A 25116-nucleotide genomic window follows, 5' to 3' on the forward strand; every position below is an offset into this window, starting at 1 on the left:
CCCTCAGGCGGGCGGCTCGCGCGTCCCGCTCCCGCCTTCCCCTCACCTCAGGGCAGGGGGCGGGGGGGGACGGGGGGGACGGGGACGGGGGCGCGGTGCCAGCGGCCCTGTCACCGCCTTCCCGCCTTGCTTCTCTCCCGCCTACCCCCTCCCCCGGCTCGCTGAGGGGCGGGATAGCCCCGGGAGGTGAGCTGAGGTGAAGCGAGGCGCGGCGGCGGTTCGCTCAGCCGGCAGCGAGCGGGTCGGCGTCGCGGTGAGGGGAGACACTGCCGCTGCAGGTAGGGCGGCTCAGAGCGACGCCCCTACCGCCTGCCCCGCCCCGAGCGGCGCAGCCCAGGCTGGGCCTGGCCGCAGCCCCGCACACGCACACGCACACGCACACACACACACACACCGCTCCGCCGCCACGGCTGAGCCCAATCGCCTGTCACGACAGCTCTCGCGAGAGCTGAGGCGCTCAGGGCAGAGATGACCCAATATGGAACCAGCGCGGCGGGCTCTCGCGAGAGCGGCGCCGCGGGGCGGGGCCCGGGGGAGGTTGGCGGGTGTTCCCGGGGCTGGGAGAAGGGGGGGGTGGCCCGGCGTGCACCTGCAGCGCTGCAAATACGCTAAAATTTGGGAATTGCTGCTGTTTTTTCGCCTTTTCGCGAGCCCTGCTTGGCTTTCCTGTGCGGCCCACCTTAGCGTGTGCTTTAGATAAATATTTTAAAAAGGGAAATAGATGAAAAAGCTTTTCTAAGGCAGCATTTCTGCAGGCCCAGGGTATCCTGTTAGGGTGAGTAGCAGCCCGCCATGGAGTACCTTAGGGTAACCGTAGCTCTAGTGCTTCTGAAGTCTTACAAGCCGGTATTAATTGCTCTTAGAAACTTCCTAAGGACACTTTGTTCCCTCCTAGGGGCTTCACGCCAGGAGTGATGAGGAGTGCTAAGCTCTCCCTGCCCAGATTTCCCATTGTCCTGATCTTCCTCTGTGTGTTTGGAGAATAAACTATTTCTTAATACTGTAATAGGCCTTGCAATATCAAAGATCGGTATGTGCTTGCTTTCAAGTACATGCCTAAGACTCAACGAAGGCATGACTTACTGTAACAAGCAGGTTAAGCACGTTTTGGAGTGGAGCCCGTGGTACCTTTACCACATAGTAAGTACAGAATGTCACAGCAAGTAAATAATGTTAAGGATTTGAGTTTAAGGCCACTTAGCTTTTGATCTTAAGCTTGAGGAAGATGCGTCTCGTTAGCAGTGCTGTGCAAGACAGGCACATTTTGAATGGGGTATGGAAGCCTGCCTTTAAAACATTTGGCTTCCCATGTAAAAGCCTTTTTCTTTCCCTGCACAGAGTGGGACCCTGCGCTCTGCTGCTGTGAGTCATCGCTGAAGTCTAAATGCGAACAGCTGAAAGTTACCACTGCTTGCACCTAAAAAGCACACACTTCTGGCATGCTGGGGGTTTTGTTGCCTTGAATTTGCAAACTCTAGCTTCACGTTAGTTTTGCTTGTTGTATTACCTTGCCTTGAGAAGAGCTGATTGTGCTCAAAGATGTCAGAAACGGCTAAGGCTTCAAAAGCTCGTACTGGGTGTGAGAAGCTAATGAACAAAATTACTCTTGAACTCACCTGTGGAAGACATTGATTTCTCTCTTCTGTCAGAGAGAGAAACTATGCCCTAGGGATGGAGTGTGTTTGAAACTTGCCTACTGTTACCTCTCTTTGTGATTTAGAACGACCGGGGCATGTGTATGTGTTTGTAGATATGTCTCACAAAACAGTAAGTACTGTGCTGGAGTCCCTGTTGCTGTATTAGCAATAGCAGATCTCAGTGATGCAAAGCACCAGACCTGTACAAACTGATCCTGGTGGTTCAGGAAATGAAATACGAGGAGAAAATGTAAATCCCAATGAATTTTTTTGCAGGTTTTGAGACTTTAAACTTGGATTCAGGATAGATTCACAGCTGCTCACTCACAGCCTTTTTATATTTCCTCTTTTCTTTCTTTGTTCTGCCCATAGCACAAAATTTGTTCCTACATGTCACCACCCTTCTTACATGTACTTTCACTTGGTAGCTCTGGATTTGAATTTTTTTTTTTCTGCCTCAGCTGTTGGTATGACAACTTTGTCACTGGACCTTGACTTACACAGTATTAACTCTCGGAGCTCACATCTTACCTACTCTGAGTGACAGTGACTGAATTCAGATTTCCTTCATGATATTAAAATTCTGAGGAATGTCACTCAGAGATCTTTGGGATTTAAAAACCTGAGTGGTATTAGATACTGATTTTATACAGCAAGCTCTGGCATTTGCAGAGCCTCAGAGTTAGCTGTTCTCTAAGTCTTTTTCCTCCAGGATTGGAAACAAAGAGAATTCAAAATTTTTCCTCAGCTGTGGTAGGTTTATGGAGAAGGACTGTATTTGGTTCCCTAAACATGGGCCTGCTTTTGGGATCACAAAATGGAGGGGATGCACACTGGTCTTTCCTACAGGGTAGGGACAAGGCAAGTTCCAGGAGGACCTGGTGTTCCTGCAACTCATTTGGCAATTGATTTGTTTGCTTTCAATAGCAGCACATCTTTCGTGGATTTCGGTCTCCAGAGGCTTGCTTATCCCTGCTGTAACTATGGGCTTCACAGGAGTTATGTTGGGATGGACTGATCACGTGTCATACTTTTTGGTTTGGTTTTAGTAGGTATTTCAGTCAGTGACTGCTTCTCTCTTGCAGTCTCGCTGCCAAGAAAGAGAGTGTTCACTGTGGTCTCCCACATTTGCTGTTTCTCTGGTTTTAACTGACTGTTCAGAAGGAAAATATGGTGCTTGACAACAATACTGTTGGTACTTACAGGCAACCAAGCAGATTTCAGGGTCCAAAGAGAAATGCAGAGGAGCACTTCCAGGCATACTTTGAAAGAGAACCGTCCTCCACCTTGGGTGGAGTGCTACAAATCCTTCAGGAGAGCAGACAACTACAATGCAGGTGAGTTCTATGCCAGGAATTTATCAGGTGCAAAGGAACTAAGGAGGCTCTTCAAGCCCAAGTGTAAAAAAAGTTAGTACCACAGCTGGTAATTAAAATGCTGAACTGCACTCATTGATAACCAAAGCAGAACACTCAGTTACAGCAGCTTGCAGCTGAAACGTGCAAGATCACTTTAGCGCTGATCTTTACCCAAGTTGCTATTTGCTATCTGCGAAAGTGTCTGTTCACTTTAGGACTGTGATAGTATGAGGGATACATGCACCGTAAAGAGAAAGTGCCAATAGTTGTAGTTCCCTCCGGTGCTTCCCTCATCCTAGCTGTCAGACACAGGCTCTCATTTGCTTTTTTCTTATTTGTGTATTTTGATACTTTTATTTCATAAATTTCAGGAGCCTTTTCCTGTTCCCTCTTAGCTGAAGACATGGAAAGTTGGATAATGGTACGACTGGGATTGACTGAACTGCTCTGGCATTATTTTGGAGCTATGGTCCTGTGTTCTTTGGGAAGAACGGGTGAGGCTAGGGTACTGATAAAGCATTACTGCTTCCACAGCCTCATTTTCCCATCTGCCAAAATTCTCTTTTGGGTATTATACAAGGAGCAGAAGCATCTCTTCTGCCAAAGGAGCCCTGCAGGCTCACTAGAAGGCGGTCTTTGTTGGCAGCATAGGAGAATTCCTGATGCTCTTCCAGCAAGGCAAATATAATAAAAAATAGGGAGCCTGTTCATCAGCTTCCCTGTTAGTTTTGTTTGACTATGAATATCTCGGTTTTCTTTCTCAATCTTTTTTTGGATTCAGAGTGGACTGTCAGCTGTTATGGCTGTGTAGACTCTATTATAAAGTCCTCCTAAGAAAGTAAATACAAAATCTCTGAATCATCAGTTATATGGGCTTTGTTTCAGCATGTGTGCTGAACATCTACTGAAACTTAAACTGTTGTTTTGAGACCATGGTAGGACTTGAGACTCAAGTCTAGCTATGGGTGAGGTTCCGTAAGGTGTGGTGAGCTAATCTAGCAGCTTGTTGCTGCCAGAAGGGACAGGACCACACAGGGAAAGGGAAGTAGGGGAGCCAGACCTCTCTCATTCTGTGTAACTAGCTCTTACATCAGCTCAGCTGTTTGTGGGACTGCAGCTAAAACGATGGGTCACGTCTGACTTAACACTGCTGTAAAGTAATTTCCTGCTGATAAGTGAAGGCAAGTGGAGCCATAGTTTGAGTTGCTATTGTGTTTTCTCGTTTTCATTCACCATGAAGACTTATCATCAAGATTAATCTCTGTAATAGTGAGATCCTTTAGATTGTGCAATAGCCTTCTGTTCTAGCGCTGTCTTTTTTATATATTAAAAAAAAAATAATGTAAGAAGGAGATTGGATGACGTTCTGGAGTCAGAGAAACAAAATTACTTGATGGAAAAGGGTGAATTGTGTATAATTATGACATGTGATCTACAGCTAACAGTCTGTCTGTCCAGACACACCTGATGCAATAAAATAAATCTTGCCCAGAGATCAAAGGGAAAATTTTGCTCTAAAGTCATAGCTAATGTTATTGAAAACTTTATCATTGCACTTGATGCTTAATAAGAAAATCTCCGTGTTCCCTCCCCCAGCTCATCATTTAAGAATCATGTCTGCCTTGCTTCCTCATACTCTTTTTTTTTTTTTTTCCCCTGTTTCTTTTCCACTTCCGTATCTCATGTGTTTTCTCTGTTCTCCATTTTGTATCCACTTGTCAGCCCAGGGATTTAGCTCTATAGTGTTAACTGGGGTCAGTCCCCACAGCCACTGTTCAAGGCTGCCAGAAGCCTTGGGCAGACACTACATCACTTACATCTGGTTTGTAAGCAGAAAATCACCAACGTTGCCAGGGGATTAAAAAGGGGAAGAAGGAGCCACAGGACTGTGGGGTTAGTTGGAGTTTACCTACTGGAAATTCTGATTCAAAAACATACATGCAAAATAAATCATCTAGGTCCAGTCCTGCTTGCATCTCCTTGTTAAATAATGTAATACAGGAAATTTTGGCTGTGTTTTGGAGGTAGGACAGGTTTGTCTTTTTTTGCCCCCCAGATCTAGTGTTTGCATGGTTTTTTTTCTAGATCAGAACAGGAGGAATCAAAATACCATCTCCTATTTTTCTGTGGTGTTAATGAGGTCAAGTAATTGATGCATTCAGCGCTCTGGGCTCCTGTGCTGACAGACTAGCACATGAATGGCACACAGAGTATTTGCGATTCAGCTGAATGGAATGTAAAGGGAGGGGGGTGCCTATGTAGGATTCATGTTATGTGCCAGCTGGATCTGCGGAAGGCTAATGCCTGTGCGGGCTCACGGTATATGGTGTATGGTGCCTGCAGAGAGCTAACCGTAGCAGTATGGCTCCTGTGCCTGCAGAGCATCAGGCCGTGTGAAAGTGCTGCAGGGAGAAGTGCTTTACAGATTGTAAAAGGCATTGCATATAGCTTAGTTTATCTGATTCTTTTCAGCTTCTCCTGGGGAAGGTGCAGAAAGATCACACTCAAAATGTTCCCTGTCCTGAACTGGCTGTTTTCATATCAGTTCAGAGAATGGATCTTGAGGGATCTACATGCAGGCCTAAGTTCTGGGATGTTTCAGATTCCTCAGGGTAGGCAGAGAGAAAAGAAAAAACCTTCTAGCTTCCTTTGTCTATCATGCGTTTCATAATCTGTCTCCTCTGTGTGTTTCTGTTCTTTCTAATGTTATCAGGTTATGTGGGAACTTGAACTTTGGAAGTTCCTTAAATCATTAATCTATTTATTTGCATATTTGCAGGAGAACTTCTTTTCTGTAATCAGATGTCACATGGTGTAATTTCAAGGACAGGACACTACTCAAAATATAAACTAATAGCAGCATTTTCCTATATTGCAAACAGAATAACTCAGCCTTTAAAATCCACCTTACAAAACCAGGTCTCTTAGATACTCACCTGCATAGCCACCCCACTAATAGATGGCCTGCAGGAAGAGTTGTTCTGCTTCTTTGTCTAATTTCTAGTTAGCTAGGGCTCGTGTGGTAAAACAACATTGGCTTTTGTCACTAACTGGCCTGTCTTTATCAGGTCCTGAACAACTGGGTTTTTCATAAAGGTGGTCAGGTTTTCATCAGCAAAATTTTACTTAAAAATAGTAACCAAAGACAGAGAGCCTTCCTAATTTGCTTGATTTTAGCAATAGATTTTTTGCTTTTCAGGGCTTTTAGGAATTTGGCTGACCAGGTTGCCTCTGCCAAATACCAATGGCTTTCTTTCTGCTGTCTGCTGCTCGATGATACATGTTATATTCGGGACTTCACATCATATCTCAATTAGTGAGGTTTATTTTGTACTGTGAAATGTTTCTGCAGAACTTAGAGATTATGTTCAGTGCTGCTTCAAAAAACTGGCACGATGTCCTATCTAACAGGTGGATGTTACTTAGGTGAGAATCCAGACCCCTGGATTCCCAGTTCATTGTTGTTCCACTGCTGCAGCTGACCTGTGGTGAGAATTTCACCAAGTCGGTCAAGTTGCAGCTGCGAGGTGCTTTGTACCCCCGTGATGTGAGCTGACCGAGCTCCTGTATCATCACGGACACCAGTGCAAAGGTGATGGCTGGAGTGTCATGGAGAGTCCTGTGTCTCCTACATGGAGGACCAGTGCAAGCTGCTTCACATTTACCCCTAGGATGTTACTGTGAATCGTGATTTGGCTTCTGGTGTTCCCCATGGTTTTCTATATGCAGTTTCTTGCCATGACTGAACTGTTGATGGGTTTACATTCTTAATTTGTTAAGAAGCTACCTTATTAAAATGCTATTTACATGTGAGAAGGGCCTTCACGTTATCATAATAAGTGGGTATGTGGGGCTCTGGCCTCTTACGTAACTTGGCAGTTCCTTCTCTGACTGACTTCATTTTTCAGCCTCTCTGGCAGCTTATTGTCATGCATCCATTTTCTGTGCTTTACATTAAAATCTTTGTGCATGTGACAAACTGAAGACTTCGCTCATAAAATAGGGATCTGAAAATTTCAGGCAGGACTTTGAAAACTTTAGGTACTTACTCAGAAACAGTGAAAATGAATTATATATGTGGATTATATATATGAATGACAATAGACTGTCTCATACTGCAGACTGATGGGGAGGGGAGAGATAGATGTGTGGTTCTAAGGTAAGTCTTTGTTGCAACACCTCAGGCAGTTCTATTTTCTGTTCTCTGTTCTGTTGGTTCCAGGGTCATTCAGCATCCTAAATATGGTGCTGACAAGCATTCTGAAGTCTCATAATTTCAAACAAACATTGTCCTCTAACAGTTCACTGAACAACTTCTCAGACCCGACATTTATGAAAGATTACATGGAGGCCTTCACACTTACTGCATCAGTAACATTTTTGACTGGCATCATTCAGGTAGAAGAAGAATCTATTTTATATCCTCATATATATATGATATATAATGATACATCTTAATGATGTATCCTTATGTGCATTCTTCACACAAATGTAAGGACTGGAACTGCTTGCATATTCTTAGAACAAATACTAAGCTCAGCCCATTTGAATACATATGTTGTGCAAAGTGGAACATGAAGGTCTGTCTCTTCCTGTCATGCTGTCTGAAAAAGATACGATAGGTTAAGATTAATGTGTTCGTGATTAATGTAAAAAGTAAATGGTTATCTGTTATGCTGACCAGTTCTGCATTATGTGGACCCTTAGGTAGTCCTGCATAACTGCACACACTTGATGTAAACTGCTATTTTGGTTTGGCAGTGTCTGACTTTATTGTGCATAATGCAAATAGCATGTTCAAATAGCTATCCATCATGTATGGCAAGGAAGAGTCATGCTCTTCAAATATGAAAACAAGAAGGACAGGTTTAGATAATTATATCGCATCTCACTTCTCATTTGTTCCATACAGTTGCTGCTAGGCTGCTTTTGCCTGGGGTTTGTAACAACAGATGTGCCGAAGACTCAGTGATGCTTACCTCACTGCAGCAGCGCTGCATGTCATTGTGTCACAGTTTACCTTTATTTTTGACATCATGCTTGACTTCCCTAAGAGGCCCCTGGAGATTTTCTATGTGACTCAATCCATTATTAGTCGAAGAAATACATGCTTCTTGGAAGGGAAAGAAAAGAACACCTTCAGAAATTGAAGGCAATTTCAATCTAAGTCAGTTGCTAAGGGATATTTGTGCAAGTCTCAGCTGTGGTTTACTTCACCTTCCTGTTGCCTTGAACAGTGTTTGGAGCTTATTGTGTTACATGCAAGAAGAAAAGTCTGTGCATATTTTTAATTACTTATGTAGCTCTATTATATATTTTCAGCATGTCTGTAATTGTAGTAAAGCAAAGGAAGGAGAAATAGGTACTTTTTTTCCTCAATAGGTCGTCATGGGCAAGCTGTTGGGCACACTGTATCTTTGTCATATCTGTCAAAGAGGCAGCAGACTCCAAGCTAAAGACAAGTTAAAGCTAATTCATCCTGATTTACTTTAATAATGTCAACCAGGCAACTTCAGAGAAAAGTAGTGTAAAAGAGAGAAGAAGGATGGTACTAGGTCTGAGCTGTTTGTGGCAGTGTTTTCTCTGCAGATACCAATAGAAAAGTTAGGGTTTTTAAATATTGTTTTGCATCATTGTTCTTCTAACTGAAGATACCACCATAGCAGAAAGGGTGAGTTGCAAATGTCAGGGCAACCTATGTCAGTCTCCTGGAATATAAAAATAGTTGTATCTGACTCTGATCCTGTCTATGATGATTCTTTTTCAGAATCTATTTCATTGCATCCTGGCTCTCCCAAAGGCTAATGCAACCAGCATACTGCTATTTTTGCTCAGCGTGGCCACACTACAACTCAGTACATCTATCGTGATAACTTATAAACATATTCCTATTGCATTTCCTATGGAACTTCTCTTGGTAAGTGATCTTCAAAATGCCATTGTGATAACTGAAGTAACAGAGAGTATAATATACTTTATTTCAAAAAACATTTCACATATTACTTCAAAATGCTGTTACTTTCACACACTGAATCTGTGCTTAAGTCCTTTAAATACTCCTGCAAGATTAACTGTCTTTAGATGGACTGTGTACAGTTTCAGGAGCAAATGCTGTATAATCTCTGGTATTGCTTCTTGTTTTCTTTCCCAGATTATCAGAGTCACCATTATTTCTAACCGCATTCATCTGCATGCTGAATCTAGTAGTGCTGTGATCAGTATGATTCCTCAGAGGTTAGTTATCTATGCTGTTTACCAAGTCATACTTTTGAGGTACGAAAGAGATGCTTCAGCCTGTTCTTGAAATCTGACATGGGCTGGCTTTTACTGGGAAGCACAGCTAGAGGAGTAAGTGTTCAAGAATTTAAATTGCATCTGTCCAAGCACATGCAGTTTTCTGTATTAGATTCAGGTTTCATTAGTACACAAGAAAAAGGAATTTGGGAATTTGCTTTTTTATTGTCAGGTGGATGTCTTACAGATTGAGAGCATCTCCTGTGGGGTGCTGGATGCCTCTGGTGACAGTCCTGGGCTTGAAGTTAATGTGGAGAGAGCTCAGAACGGGTCTAAACTTATCTGTTCTCTGATCCTGTAGGTTTCTGCCTCCTACACCACCAGATTTATCAAACCTGAGCAAGCTCATACTGCATGCCTTCTCCCTTGCTATTGTAAGCTATTTCCTTCTTGTTTTTGTTGGGGAGAAGTACGCTTCACTTCACAACTACAATATTGCCAGCAATCAGGTAAGAACAAAACTACCGTACTTCCTAGGCCAAGAAGCAAGCTGAACTCAACTTGCAACGCCACTAACTATCTGACAGTGGTAGAAATGTAAGGATGGAGTGAATGTGCCAGATGATGGTTTTGTAGCAACTTGTTATCCTTCCCTATGGAAAGTGGATGTTTTAAGCCAATAATGTGAAGACCAAAACATGGCCACCTTTAGCCAAGAGGCCTTTTTATGTTCCCAGTGATTGGGGTGAACCTCACACACACATAGTGCTGCGGCCGATCGTTGAGGACCATTGCTGCCATGAATCCATGAGACTACAGAAGCATGATAAATTAATAGCTGAAATTGTATATGGCCAGAGCAGCCGTAGTTCTTCTCTATATGTGGCTACTATCCCGCTGTATGGATTCTCTGCCCAGAGTGATTCCTCTGAGAGGCTTTCAAGCTAAAACTGTTTAATTCCCTGTGTGATAGACTTAGTAAGCATTAGGTGTTTTGCACTGCTCCATGTTTAGCTTGTTGTGATGGCTTTGGATCTTTACTGGAATGGAACTAAGCCACTAAGGAAGCTGCCCTGACTTCTTGAAGCCTCTGGGGATAAATACGAAGGGAATGTCTTTTCCACTCAGCTTTTGTCCAGGTCTACTATGCTACACACTGAGATTTGCCACATGTTAGCTTGAAGGTCAGTGCTTCATAGCTTTGGGGTTCTAAGTGGATTTCTTTGAAAGAAGGGACTGAGTTTTTGGGTCCATGAGATCCTCAGCTGTGAAAATTGTATGCCTTTTAAGAGAGCTCATTTAACCATGGGGCACCTTGCTTTCGAGAAGGTTTCCTGAGCTTAGCGACACAGATGAGCAACCAGCAAGTGTGAACAAAAGGAAGGGAATTCCTGATAAACTATTTCTATGAAGGCAAGTAATTCGTTTGGGGTTTTCTCAGCTTCCTTCTGTTTCTGTTTTACAGGAGCTAATAGCTGTGGGGCTATGCAATATTTGCAGCTCATTTTTCAAAAGCTTTGTTGTCAGCTGTGCTATTTCTGAAACCATCATTCGAGAGAAGACGGGTGGAAGAACACAGGTGAGCTGGGCTGGATTGGTTTAAACTTCCAAATCTTCATCTGAAATCACTGTATGCCGAGTATAGGCTGACATTTAATCTAAACAATTTGTGAGAGATAAAAGTTACCCATCTTGCAACGTGAATTCAGATACCCTCTCTGTGTTGTTATATTATGTACTATATTTACATGATATTTACAGCACATGATGTGCCATGAAGGAAGCTGAGGTCCTGTGGGGAGAATAGGGTATGTTCATGCAGTTTAAAACTGTATTTTAGTGAATATACCCAAAAAGCCAAATGGAAGATTGTTCATGCACCCTTCATTCTGCCACTTCTTGCTAACTCTTGAGTACTTAGTGATCTTTTGGGTTTTTAGGGGGAGAGTCTAATATGTAATAATGTTTTTATCATGCCTCTTAACTGAATGTCTGTACATGCTTCACTGCAGCATAGAAATAATTCTATTTAATACAGAGTTGATTCCAAAGTCTGACTTGCAAGAGAAGTATCTTATTACTCAGGAGAAATTTTCAAACCAAAATCCTGCATTGCATTGTTCTGTTGTGCCTAAGAATAGTCTGTTAAGGCCAAATTTATATTTACAGAAAACTCTTTCAGCTTGAGTATTCTAGAACTTGCACCATGCATTGCAGCATACCTGTGGCCTCTGTTAATTGTCTGCTGGTTATTTCTCCCAGGCAGTGGTGGTTCGTGGGCCATGCCTACTGGTTTAGAGCAGACAAGTAAGTAAATGGCTCTGTCAGGCCTCTAATAAAGTGTTCCTGTTCAGTTAGCAGCAGTGATTGGAGCATCTATGATGCTGGTTGTTGCACTGAAACTAGGACACTTTTTCCAGATGATGCCTAATGTAAGTGACCCTGAAATAGTTATGGCAGCAACCTACTTGCTTCCTAAAGATAAAATGAAAATAGAGTTTCTAAGCATAATGTGAAGACTTTTCTGGTATAGTTAAGGATTATATCATGCTCTAGAGTTAATTGTTTTCAGAGATGCACCAAACCAAAACAAGTACTTTAAACTCTCCTAAATTTCAGCAGGATAACATATTAGCTAACGAATATTGCATCTCTCTCCAATCTCCCACTGATCAGTACAAGCTAAAATTCATTGGCTAAAACTGGATTGAAATTTCACTGCCAGCCTCTGTAATTTAAACATTGTATTTCAGTTTTGGTTTCACACCTTCCAAGCTTTTGCACACTTCTATAAAAAAATTCATGAGTTTCTCTCTTGCATCAGTAGAAGTAGCTCCAAGTCAGGTGATTCAAAATCTTTAAAGTAAAAAAAATCTTCCAAATAGAAACTTGGGTTTAGTTTCTGTGATTCTAGCTTGGTCTTTGAGGTTTATTTTAAAGCCATATGGACTCCTAAACTTCCTTCTGTGGATTTTGCATTGCCAGTACAAGAAATATAAACATTTTGTTATTATAGATTATTCAGAGTACTCAGTTTTCTGCTTTTCCCTTAAATTTTTATCTAGACTTTCCTTTTTTTTTCCCTGTTTTTCTTAGGGAATCACTGACAGAGCATTACTTCCTGATTTTTTTCCTGGCCTCTTTGTACAATGGGAGAATTAATCCCTTTCCCAAAACTAGCTGACAAAAGAGAATTTAACTATCTACTTCCCTTTGGTCTCCTTTTCTTTGCCAAAAGGCTGTTTCAACAAATGGTGTCAAACAACTTCCTAAATCTGGCAATGAACTATGCATGCTAATTGAAACCATTCTTTGAAACAGCAACTCATAATTCTGTAGATAGTGTTGGCCTTTCTCGTAGTGCTGCCGGAGGCATGGGGATTCACTAAAGAACACTGTAATGGAAACTACACATAGCATTTCAAGAGGAAGTCCAGTTGTATTGGCAGAAGCGATTGTGAAATCAAACAAGAAGTTATATCCTAGTTTCATGCTCATTTACAGTTCAGAGAACTGTTATACGTATCTATACAAACCATGGAAATAAAGCTATTACAAGGTTTTAATTTCAAGCAGTTTGTTTTTCATGGATGTCTGTTCCTTGGCATGTTTGTGGTTGCAAGCAAAAATTAACCAGATAATAATAGATGCTATTTTTCTGATTTGTACAGGGTATACTAGCTGCTATTGTGGTATTTAACATGCTTCCTTTTCTTGAAAAATTTCAGGACATCCCCATCCTGTGGAGATGGGATAAGTATCATTTTGTAAGTGACAAAAAAAGCCACCTAGGATTTAGAATGTGTTTTAAAGGGAGAAATGGATGTTTTGGGAGGGCAGGGCAAAGCAGGGAAATACAGGGGAAACTGAATATTGTTGTTGCTTCTCAGATTCCCAAAGAAGGAAATTGTCTAGCTGCCATCCAGGGCCACATTCTCATGTCAACTCTTATGCAGGATTTCTCATAAAGAGAAGGAGCCCAATGTGATGTGTTTTTTCCTGATAATTGAAGCTCTGTTAAAAACTCTGGAGATTTGAACAGTGATTTGTGATTGTTCTTTGCAACTGCTTCCAGGACTGGGTTAGTCTAGGTATACCAACAAAGCTTTTCACATGCTACCATTTCTAGTCTTTTCTATTGTCTGCAATTTGCAAATGCTGGGGCTGAGTTGGAGGTCATTTAGCATCTTTTTACTGCTCATGTTCTGTCTCTTGTTCAAAGGTTATTTGGCTTGTAACTTTTGCTGCAGTGGTTTGTTTTGGTCTTGATGTCGGTTTAGTGATCGCCATGGGATTTACCTTCTTCATAATCACCATTAGATCACACAGGTACTTGTAACTTTTAAAACAAAATACTAGTTTTTCTTAGAGTTGATATTTTAGAGATAGTTATACACTTGACAGTGAAAAGGCTGTTTCATGTTTGTCAACACTTCAGTCAGGTTATTCTGGAGCTTCCCTAATGCTATCCCAAACCAGTAATCTGAGTTTATGGGCTCTGGATTGATCCCTTCTGCTGTTGAGGACTGCTTATTGTGGTGTAGGCATCAGCCAGGAGAGACGATCTGTATAAACACTGCTTTAGGGATAAAATGAGATGTTGTGCCTTAATTTCAAATACATTCCTCAGTCTTCACTGCCATTTACCAAGTTGCTTTATCTTTTCCATAAACTCGGTTTGTGATAGGGGAGGGAGGTTACATCAGGCACACATTACTCAGTTTATTAGCTCCTAATCCAAACAGGAAAATAATTCATAAATCCAAGCCACACCTCCTGAGATTTACCATGATAGGGAGGTGTTTGTCTGAGTAGATCGAAGCCTCTAGAATAACATGGACAGAGATCGGAAGTAACAGCTGCTGCAGATATTCAGCTGCTTGTGGTCTGATCCAGAGTGGCTCTGAAGGAATACCTTCAGGAAGAGTTTCAGTTGATGTCTGAAACTCTGCTGTTATGCTCTTGGGTTTACCTTGGGGTTCAATCAGCTTTGTGAAAGGGCATTTCTGCAGCTGCTGTTCTGTTAAGTATCCCTGATGTCCATACTACTTTCAGGATATATAACCACTTGTCATTCTACCAGTGAAAGCATTATGCCAACAACACTCAAAAAAGCATGGGGAGTTATCTGCAAACCGATTGCTTTGAATAGAGTGTGTTTGACAAGTTTTCCATACATCAGAGTCCACTGCCTTCCAGTTCAGCAACCAGCCAGCCACATATTTGTTACACCCATGCCCTGAACTGACCAGAACCTGCCCCAAAACAATGCAGAAAAGCATGGTACCCCAACCAGGATATTCTCCTTCGAGGCAAACCCCTGCATTAATGCTGCTAGACGACCTCTGGATCAAACCTAGCCTGTGTGCAGCCAGCTCTAAGCACAAGTTACAGCTGCTTCAACCTGTCTGTGTGGATGTATCTTTGAGGGCAGTGGGGAGACAGAGAGGGAACACGCTTTCTAGCATAATAACAATAATCCAAGTGTTCCAGCGCTAGAAATGAAACATCATACATTCTTGAGGACACCAGTGTAGCTGGGGGCTGTGCTTGTGTACTGCTCCCCTACTCAAAGAACCCTAATTATGAGTGAATAACTTTTTGTACTCATACTCTCTAAGTTACAGTTGGTGTATCCAGTGATGAGGAGAGAAATACGGAGATCTAGCTTTTGGGAACAGATGGGTTTTCTCTGTTCTCTGTGAAAACCTAATAAACATCTTGTTTCAGAAGGAAGATGATGGTGCTGGGACAGATTCCAAACATGAATATTTATAGAAGTTTATCCGTCTACAGAGCCGTAAGAGGAAACAAAAAACCAAATGTTCAATCTCTCTGTGTAATCCAGCTTCTTCCCTTAAATGCCTGGGAGGTGACCATTCAGACTCAGTCCATTTGATTCAAAACTTAGAAAACTGAAGAATGCTGAAGTGTCTGTAGTGTGAAGGGATTCAGACACCTAGCTTGGCCTGCTTGGGCCCCATGAAGCTCCGTGGGTTGGTCTGTGCTGTCCCCATGGTAGAAGCTGCGCTGCTGTCACTTCCACAGCTCTTTGGCATTTTTTGCTGACCTGCTTTTCTTAGTCTGGTTTTGTCCACTCTGCCTGTGTTTTCACAGTAACAGCTGTGCACGTGCTAGACTGACTCACAGGTTTTCCCGGTGATGGGGAAATAGGTAGGGCACGGGCCTTTTGAACACATTATTTTCAAGACTGCACCATACAGAGTTAAGCAATATAGAAGTAGGGAGCTTTGCCACATGGGTACATTCCCAAAGCTATGCTGATGGATTTGCAAAAATCAGAATAATTTAAGGGCATTACTAAGACAAAGGTATATTGTACGTTTTCTGTAATGAGCATTACAAATAATTTGGCTTGGTTTATATTAAAGCAGCCAACTGTCATCTGTGATAGATCTGCTGGAGGTATGTTTTTAATTGCAAGAGAAGCAGATTAGTTTATGGCAATTAGGTCCATGTTGCCAGTGCCACGGCCAGTGTGTAGTGTAGCCAACAACGTCACCACACAAAACTGTCCTGAGGGTAGGACCTTGCAGACTGCAACACAGGCAGGAGGGGGAAAAATAGCTTCTGCCAGGTACAACCCTCACAGATAACAACTTCTGTGTTACAGGTAAGGCAGATTGAAGGTATCAAAATCTTCCAATGTTGTTCTTCCATCTCTTTCGCAAACATGAATCACTTCAAAACCTATTTGTTACACAAGGTAAATGCCAGTTTTTCAGTCAGTGGAAGTTTCTAAGAGCCTGCCTTAGGGAGATAAAAACTCTAATAAAACTGCCTTTATTTTTTAGACGGACATGAAAGCAGTGCCTCTAGATGAAAGTGAAGGGAGGGCTGGAGTGGAAAGAAAAGACCTTAAATGCTCTTGCGTCTGTCATCCAGTTCTACCACCACCTAGGATCAGCTTTAAAAGTGTGTTTACCTAGTCTGTTTGATTGAGATGCCTCGTTTTATGTTACTGAGGACAATGTTCTTAACTTGCCAGTACTGAAAAAGCTGTAAATGTTTATATAAAGCATATGTGTATTTGCTGTATGAAAATAGGCAAACATTACCACTGTATTTCTTTACACATACTTTATGTGATAGAGCAATAGTAGCTCAGCTGGCTGGCTGAATTAACTGGCAGTTGAAGTATTCATCATATCCTCTCCTCAGCTGAAAGAATTAATTTTGTCAGGTTCTTCAGTGAGGATTTTCTCCTTTTTCCCATAGAACTGAGAGAGTTCCCTTGCTTATAAGGAATTTGTTCCACTGCCAATACTGCCAAGCGCAAGTGCAAAGTACCTCAAAGGCAGCTACAATTATCATGAGAGCATTTCTCATCTTTACTATAACTGGCCACTGTGCCTCTTCTAGAGTCACTTGTATCCCTCTTTATCTGAATTTGCTGAATTGTCTTAGACAATGGACTGTCTTCAGAAGATATTTTTCAAGCAGTTATATGTGATTTGTAAAAGCCATTGTATGAGAAATGGGTTGAAAGACAGTGGTTTGGGAAACATAAGTGGCACCAAGGTGCTTAGGAAGTGGAAGTGATAGGTAATTTAACATCATCTTCTGAAGTACAAAAATGCAGAGAGTGAATTTTCCTTTCTTGTGTTATAAAAAGGAAAAAAACACATTTGGAACTATGAAGAGAGAGAAAATGTGACCAGCTGCCATACAAGAAAGTAGATGAATCAAAGGCCTGCAGAACTCAGCCAGTAAGGGTCAGCTTACCGTTGCTCAGAAATGCAATGGCCATGAACAGTCTTTTTCTTTTTTGTTCCTGAAAGGTGGAAGTAGCAAGTCCGAGTCCGGTATCACAGGCCATTTCAAAGTGTGGAAGAGTAAGGTACCACTGTACTGTTTGGTGGCTGAAAACACTCTGCTAACCACATCTGAGGCTTGCCTAAGTCACCTGCTACTTTGCATGCTCTTGTGGCTTTGTCCTATGTTTAGTGTTAGCTCAGTTGTGTTTTTTTACCATGAGAGAAGGAAATATCATATTATTTACAGTGCTGTCTTACTTGCAGCAAAAAGTTTTCCACCTCCTGGACCTGTTCTTCCAATCACTTTTCCACCTCCTGGACCTGTTCTTCCAATCACTGGTATACTCTCCCATTTTCCATCTTAGATACCATGTAGAGAGAAGCTGGTGAAGCGACGTCACGCAGACAGCAATTCCTCTTCAGTTAATCTGGTACATTGGTCAAAGTATGGAGACAAACTCAGCTCTAGGACACTGTTGATGGGAGCAGCCAATGCACAGTGTACGTCCCCAGGCTGTAACAGGACACTTAGGACTGAAAAGAACGAGGATGAAAGGCGAAGAGGCGGCCGTTCACCAGGCTCTGCAACAGATAATTCCTCAGTACAGTTACATCAGGCAGAACAGCCAAGGCATTTGCCGTGCCCAGTTCACACCATTATTTTAGACTTCAGCATGGTGCAGTTTGTGGATTTGATAGGTTCCGAGTTACTGCAACAGGTAAGCAACCTAAGAGCACGTAAATGTGAAACCTGGTCTACCTGATGTCTTAGCTTCCCTGTTAGCCTAAAATGTCCTGCTATATAACAGTCTGCACACCTTCCAGGTGACCTTTAAGGGTGCAAGATTTAGCTATCGCGTTTCAGAAATTAATAGATTTCCATAAAACCACTTCTTTTAAAAACAAAAATCCCACTCTTCATACAAAGGACATGCAAAAACGTATCCTCCACTGTGACCAGTTATAGAATCATGTAAACTAAAGCCACATGTATAAAAATGTCTGCTTTTGTTTTTTTTCCATTTTGGCAGTTTACTTTTTCTTCTGGCTGGATGCTTTAAAAAAATGCTCTTCTTTCAAAGTGTTTCAAAGTGTGTCCCAAGTAACAAGCGACAGGACAAGAAGAAATGGCCTCAGGTTGCACCGGGGCAGGTTTAGGTTAGATACTGGGGAAAATTTATTCACTGAAAGGATGGTCAAGCATTGGAACAGGCTGCCCAGGGAAATGGTGGAGTCACCATCCCTGGAGGTATTTAAAAGACTTGTAGATGTGGCACTTGGGGACGCGATTTAGTGGTGGCCTTGGCAGTGGTGGGTTAATGGTTGGACTTGATGATCTTAAAGGTCTTTTCCAACCTAAACGATTCTATGATTCTACAATGTAAAACTACCAGCTGTCTTCTCCTAGAGTGATTTTGTTGTTATTGCTGACTACCTAATTAACCTTTTCTTTGAAGTATGCCTTGAACTTTTAAGTTTTCAAGTGGGGAGCCTAGCCAATGGAGATATATATTTAGCAAAAATAAATTTAATGTAGCTGTGCTTCTCAGAAAGATACAGTTCCAGATGGATTCTTAGTCAGCTTCCTCAGACTCTGCAGCTCAGCTTCAAAAGGTTTTTGTTTAATAACAGGTTAGGCTAACACCTATTGGGAATAATTGTGGACTGAACTGATGTCCCTAAAAGCCTTGAAGATTTATTTGCCACCTATTAAATGACCCTTCCATTGGGAAAGACAGGTAAAATCAGTCCTTCCGGATTCCTTCTGGCCCCATATTTTGAAATTCTGTGATTCTCTGAAATAATGGGTTTCATTGCCTTTTAAAAAACAATTAACTGCTTTGAGATCTTTTCACTACAAAGGGTTAGGCATTGAGAACATGGTGAGAATCTACTCTGAACTCTGATTCCTTTAACACTAAGTTGATATATCTAAAAATGTTGAACATGAGAATTCAGACAACCAGAATTACAGGTCACACTTGCAAATATAGGTTCCTGTTCTTGTTTACACATGGGCCTGGCATCTGCGTACAGAGAGATGTTTCAAGTTTCTCTGTTCCTGTGAGAACTTTTTGTTTAAGTGAAGTAACACAGTGTGCTGTGTAGCGTACTGCAGGAGGGCCAGCATGTGCTGAACTCAAAAACAGGATTTGAGATACCAGAACAAGGGGTTTCTTCAGAGATAAAACACTACGAGGGATGTTTTCCCTGTTTATGTTTTCCCCTCTAGTGCACTTGTATAACACAGAATTGCTCTAATGCCTGTATTGAATTCTTTCCACAGATCATACATATGTTTCACAATATTGGCCTTACAGTCCTTATAGCTGGCTGTCACTGTGAGTATAGTATTTGTTTACTAATTGACTTGTCTCCAAGGATAAGTTTTAAACTTAAGTGGAATGTTTTAGCTGTGCTGCCCAGTGGGATTTTGCTGCTTTATTTATTTTCCCCCATTTTTTTATAGTCTCTGTGATAGCAGACTTTGAGAAGAGTCATTTCTTTGACAGCTGCATCACCAAAGAAAGGTTCTTTCTAACCCTTCATGATGCTGTGCTGGCTGCTTTGGACAAGCATCAAAAGCCAGATGAGCTAGGACCTACTGCAAAAGAGTTTGCTCAAGAAGCACTAGCTGAACGGCAGAAGGTAGAATATTTAGTTTAACATTTAAGCCTCCATGTTGTTAAATTGTCCTGTCAGTAGCTTAAATCTTGTCCTGTGGCTGAGAAAAGGGGGGCAGAGCAGATGCTCTTTTGAATTCTCCAGTTTTTCACAGGTACTTGCCTTTTTACAATGGATCGATAATCCAATTTGTTTCTTTGAATCTTCTGTTCCTGTTTGGGGAAAGGCATCTTTGTGTGCAGGCTGGAAAGGCATCCAGCTGAGTTTTGCGACAGGCAATGACTTTGTTGCATTTAAAATTGTTTCCATTTTTCTGGCAGAGGAAGGACCCTGCCAGGGCAGAGCAAAAGCTCCAGACTTTTTATTTCCAGATATTACCGCGCCAGCTCCCTTGGTGCTGATGAGGAAAGTGAAGGACAGTGCTAGCTTGATTTCTGGAAGAACTGAAGTTTTATGCACATGCTCTTTCTGTCAGTACTCTGCAATTTTTAAGCTCACTGGCTGTCTCAGCCAAGTTTGAATAGGGCAGACTGTTGCAAGTTCCAGGAAAAGCCCTTGTTCTGAGTGGAAGATTCCAGTAATTGCCCCACCTAGGGAAAGAACCTAGCCTTGGCTAATCATCCGATGCATGCTGCCAGGCTGGGGTGCTATAGCTGCAGGAGGTGAGGATTAAGGCAAAAATTTATCCAAATCTGCAGGAAAACAGGGTTCTTGAGTTCTGCCTCTCATGGAACAACTTGTTTAACTCTCTTATCTTGGCATTGTACAGAATAGTCTAACACAAGGGTATTGACCTTTCAGACTCCCTCCCCCATAGAAAAAACTTCAAAGACTGAAGGTGACAGTATATATTCACCCAGTCTCCATTTAATGGACATGGTCAGGAGGGTTGGGAGCAGGCAGGAGGTGACAATGGTTCCCCAAGAGCCCACTTGGAGATGAGGCTGGGCTGGGTGTGTGGATGGGACCCACAGCAGCTCAGTGATGTCAGCTTTGACGGTCCCTGCTAGCTCATTTCCTTGGCAGCTGGGGACTTGGACGACCCTGTGCTCCCATGCCAGCATGACCCTCTCGCTGCTTATGTTGCCTTGGCATGGGAACTACACTTGACTGGCTCAACAGATTGGCCACCCTTGGTCTACAGTAACATTTGTGTCCATTTCAGGAACAAAGTTTGCTCTTAAAGAATAAAGCTTTTTTCTTTGCAAAGAACTCTGACAACAAACTTCTGCTTGAAGAGCCAGTATCAGATATCTCATGTTCAGCCCAGAATAAAGCAGAGCCAAGCTCTCTCCAGCAGTATGATACTCCACCCCTTCAATCGGATTTCCAGGACCCAGGCTGGGGGAAGACATGGAAGTATACAAGGAATCCCTGAACTGCAACTGTTGGGGAACTGGGATTTCAGTAGAGAGGAGAAAGGTACAGTTAAGCAACAGTTCTAGCAATTCTTAATCAGCCTTTGATCCTCTTTTTATTTTTTCTGTTCCAGAGTTCTTAAAATAGCCTGACTAATGCCTCCAGTAATTCTGTTGTTCTAAACAAAAAGCAACATTTATGTTACTGCTTTCAATTCAAACAGATATGCTACCCAGCAATGCCAAAAGCAGGGAAATTTCAATGTGTAATTCCTAGGTTTGTAGCTAATTCTAGCAAATTATTTGCGCTTGTTTTCTGAAATTCTGTAGAAGTTGAAATGTCCTAAATTAGCACTTCTTATTTATTTATTGCTTGCTAGTAAGTAAAATCAATCTGCCATATTTCAAGAGATTGCATGCAGGCAGTTTCATTATTTTTAGATGTATTTAGAATGATGTGAAGCTTCAAAGAAAAATTTTATTATTATTCTTCAACACTGTGCTGAAGTTGATATTATCTGCACTAACATAACATGGTGTCCGTCCACTATTTCTTCCTCGGTCCCCTTCTAATCCACCAGAACTAAATCGCAGTAAACAATAGAATATTTTTTTCTTGGTTTTATAGTCCTTTATTGAAGTAGTGAAGAGTGGAGGAAAGTAATCACTTCGTTCTGAAAAGGCAGGAGAATTGTAGCCTTAGATACAGTTAGCACTTGAGGGGAAAAAAATCAGCTTAGTTATATTTTCTGTAGATCAGCCATAGAGTTCGATGCAGTAATACCAGGACAGAGGTGTGAGCTGGGTTTCCACTGAAAGCAGAAGCATTTCACTATAGCAGCAATGCACATTACAAGGCTTCACCGTGACCTCGTCTGGGGGACGATCCTGTAGCACAAATTCCCTAGTGTGAAGAGCTGCAGGTGAATTGACTTCAGATGAGTGGCCAGCACTGTGTGTACATGCACCATTCCGACCATGTTTTGGGGCAAAGCCTGGATGTGAATGGTGGATCCTTTGTGCACGGATCCTGTGCTCTGGGCTAAATTCGTTAACGTGGAGAGCTCTAACTTTTGCTGCTGGGCATTGTGTGGTTTCTGAATGTGCAGTAACAGCAAGGTGGCTCCTCTGAATTCTGCTGCTCCTGGCTGCTAAATTTAAGCAATGATAAGATGGCTAATAGGAATATTAATATTAAACTATCTGTAATGTATTCCAGTGAGTTCCTCTAAGGTTTTTTTTCAACTTTTCCATTTAAATTCATATTGCTTCCAAGCAGTTTCTAGAGGGAAGCCACAGTACCACGTCTGTAAACTGCAATGGTAAAGGATTTTAGTGAACATTACTGTGTGGAGTTGCTTACTGTAGAGGAAACTGAGTCCTGGAACCCTCATACCTTTTGGATTGGAAGACAGGAAAAACTGAAAGCTGAAATGGTATTGAGTAATTCTCAAACCACATATGCTTCCCTACATTGTTTTGGACAGTGGCTTCACGCCAAGCTCCTCTCAGCTCTGTTCAAAACAGTAATACAAAACCCATGAAAAGCATAGCCCTGATTTCCAGGTTCTGTTGGCTCTCCTACAGCAGCCTTGATTTAAGACGAAATGGCATTCCTAGCTGTTGGCACCATCGAAAGTCTCCATTGCAAACTTAAAAAGTTTTGGTTTTTTCTTTTTGCTTGTTCAGCCAAGTTCCAAATCTTTCCTTCCTACCCCCACGACTCTGCAAAGTTGAGCACCAGGGGACAACTCAGACGTCAGTATGTTAGCATTCAAATTATGGGTATTCATGTTGCAAAACAAATATCTCACTGAGAGGAAGTCCAGAAAATCCTGATCTTTTTCCCTCACAGCTGTGCGGTACCGTAACTCTGCTCCCGCATAAGTACACAAGGCTTCTGTGTTTAGCCGAGCGCAAACCCCTGGACACAAGCTGTGAAGTGACAAAGCACGTACTTTATGGCCAAGGACTCCACCTATACCTCTAAAAAACCACAGAAGTCACAGAGTTCAAAGGCCTGCCTGTAATCATGGGGTTGTAGGCAGCTTGACGTTCTCACCTGACCTAGTTGCAACAACTACAGTTGTTTTGTGCACACAGCAACTTTTTAATGTCCTTCCTGGCTACTGTGATGGCACAGGGTTTTCCTAGCAAGGCACGCATGCTGCAGAAGCCCAGGCAGCTCTCCCACTGCATTAAGAGGACAAAGATGCCCAAACATACATTATCATTGCAGACGGTACAAATTTGTCTTATTAACGTACTTGCCTGGTGCAGAAATGGGTGCAGAAGATATAAAGCAGCTGAGGAACCTCGGGAGTCACACAGAGCGTGGCAGCAGCACTTCTTGGGGCCACGCTCTGCGGTGTGTCACCCTATGCAGGAAGCTGGGAGGAAGGACCAGATAAACCAGTTAGGTGTGGGCATCATCGTTTGGGGGCATTTATTCTGCTTTAAAAAAAAGCCATTAGTGGCAGGCTGGTTGTGGAGAGGTGAGTGTATCACAAACCTCGGGAGAGCCAACTGCACGAGTCATTTTTTACAAATACAGGACGACAGACAGGCTACCTAGGAACAGATTTCAGTAGCTTCTGTGTGTTTATTTTTTGACAGCTTTGAGGTAAGAAGTGGCTGTGTGACGCTAGCAGGGGGGTCTCCATCGTGCTTGAGGTCTTTCAGCTCAGCAGTACCTTGAATGCAGTAGTCATGCAAAGGCTGAAATTTGCGTTATCATCACAAAATCTTGCTAGTTTCTCACGCAGAACTCTGCAAAACAGATGTACTAATCATCTCGTCCTTGTAGTAACAGAGCAACAACTGCAAATTCTGAAAAGGATTTTTCTGTCTTCCAAAATTACACACATACAGACCTGTGTTTCCATGAAAGTATTTCTAATCTGAGCCAACGGGCCCTGCGTGTGGGCACGTTTTAATATTCCACGTCCTAGAAATTAGCAGCAAAGCGACACGCTCACGCCACGGCGGCGGCTGCCAGCTGCAACTCCCTCTGCCGGTATCCCGGCAGGAACGGGGGTGAGAAGCCCTGATGGAAACCCGGTGGAATATATAATGTGCTTGTAACGGAGCTGTGAGGTTTGGGAAGTAAAAAAATTGGTATTAAGCAAAAGTGCAGAGAGGAACAGAACTTGTAAAAGTTCTAAGGTGAATATCTATAACCACCTTAAAACGCGGGAGTTTGTTCCGTGCTTACAGCAAAATGCCTGAATGGCCCAATAGCTAAAGAGTTTAATATTTTTTTTCATGGTAATTATTAAATAATATTAAGAATCTTTGATTCTAATAGGGATTTCGCTCCACTAAAGGCACAGAATTTATGTGTGTTTGTTCCATGCTTACAGCAAAATGCCTGAATGGCTCAACAGCTGTAAAGTTTTCATTATTTTTTTGATGGAAATTATTAAATAATTTGAGAATCTGTGATTCTAACGGGGATTTCGCTCCGCTGAAGGCACACAATTTATGGGTAGTTGTTCAGTGCTTACAGCGAAATGCCCGAATGGCCCAATAGCTGAAAATTTTAATTTTTTTTAATGGTAATTATTAAGTAATTTAAGAATGTTTGATGGGGATTTCACTCGGCTGAAGGCACGTGACTTTAAGATATATTTGGTCACTGCTTATAGCAAAATGCCTGAATGACCCAATAGCTGAAAAGTTGGGGTTTTTTTCATGGTAATTATTAAATAATTTGAGAATCTGTAATTCTAACGGGGATTTCACTCCACTGAAGGAACACGATTTATGGGTATTTGTTCAGTGCTTACTGTGAAATGCCTGAACGGCCCAGTAGCTGAAAAATTTTAAATTTTTTAATGGTAATTATTAATTGAGAATCTGTGATTCTAACGGGGGTTTTACTCTGCTAGAGGCAAGTGATTTACAGGTATTTTGTTCAGTGCTTCAGAGCTGGTACCTGAATGACCCAACAGCTGAAAAGTTTAATTCTTTTTCATGGTAATTATTAAATAAGTAATTTAAGAATCTGTGATTCTGACGGGGATTTCGCTCCACTGAAGGCACACGGTTCGTGGGTAGTTGTTCAGTGCTTACAGCAAAATGCCTGAATGGCCCAGCAGCAGAAAATTTTCATTTTTTTAATGGT

The 25116-nt window shown here is 42.1% G+C and overlaps 2 protein-coding genes across 3 annotated transcripts in view; both read left to right on the forward strand.

The window, feature by feature from the left end:
• Positions 1 to 33: 33 nt before the first annotated feature.
• LOC119158495 (testis anion transporter 1-like) lies at positions 34 to 20672 on the forward strand. Its single transcript, XM_037410525.1, has 15 exons — positions 34 to 278; positions 2843 to 2974; positions 7218 to 7393; positions 8763 to 8912; positions 9147 to 9229; positions 9591 to 9738; positions 10695 to 10808; positions 13452 to 13558; positions 14960 to 15029; positions 15864 to 15956; positions 16045 to 16165; positions 17032 to 17090; positions 17373 to 17726; positions 19295 to 19349; positions 19478 to 20672. The coding sequence occupies exons 2-15, from the start codon at positions 2875 to 2877 to the stop codon at positions 19672 to 19674; spliced, it is 1827 nt and encodes a 608-aa protein (XP_037266422.1). The 5' UTR covers positions 34 to 278; positions 2843 to 2874; the 3' UTR covers positions 19675 to 20672.
• Positions 20673 to 20824: 152 nt separating this feature from the next.
• SRPK1 (SRSF protein kinase 1) overlaps positions 20825 to 25116 on the forward strand; it is a 33360-nt gene continuing 29068 nt past the window's right edge. For both annotated transcript variants that reach the window (XR_005107873.1, XM_037410521.1), the window contains exon 1: positions 20825 to 21054. Coding sequence is in view for 1 of the 2 variants with exons in the window: in XM_037410521.1 (XP_037266418.1) it covers positions 20934 to 21054 (121 nt within the window). In the remaining variant the exon portion in view is untranslated. The remainder of the gene's footprint in view (positions 21055 to 25116) is intronic.

This window comes from Falco rusticolus, chromosome 17 (genome assembly GCF_015220075.1).
Source record: "Falco rusticolus isolate bFalRus1 chromosome 17, bFalRus1.pri, whole genome shotgun sequence".
Classification (NCBI taxonomy): domain Eukaryota; kingdom Metazoa; phylum Chordata; class Aves; order Falconiformes; family Falconidae; genus Falco; species Falco rusticolus.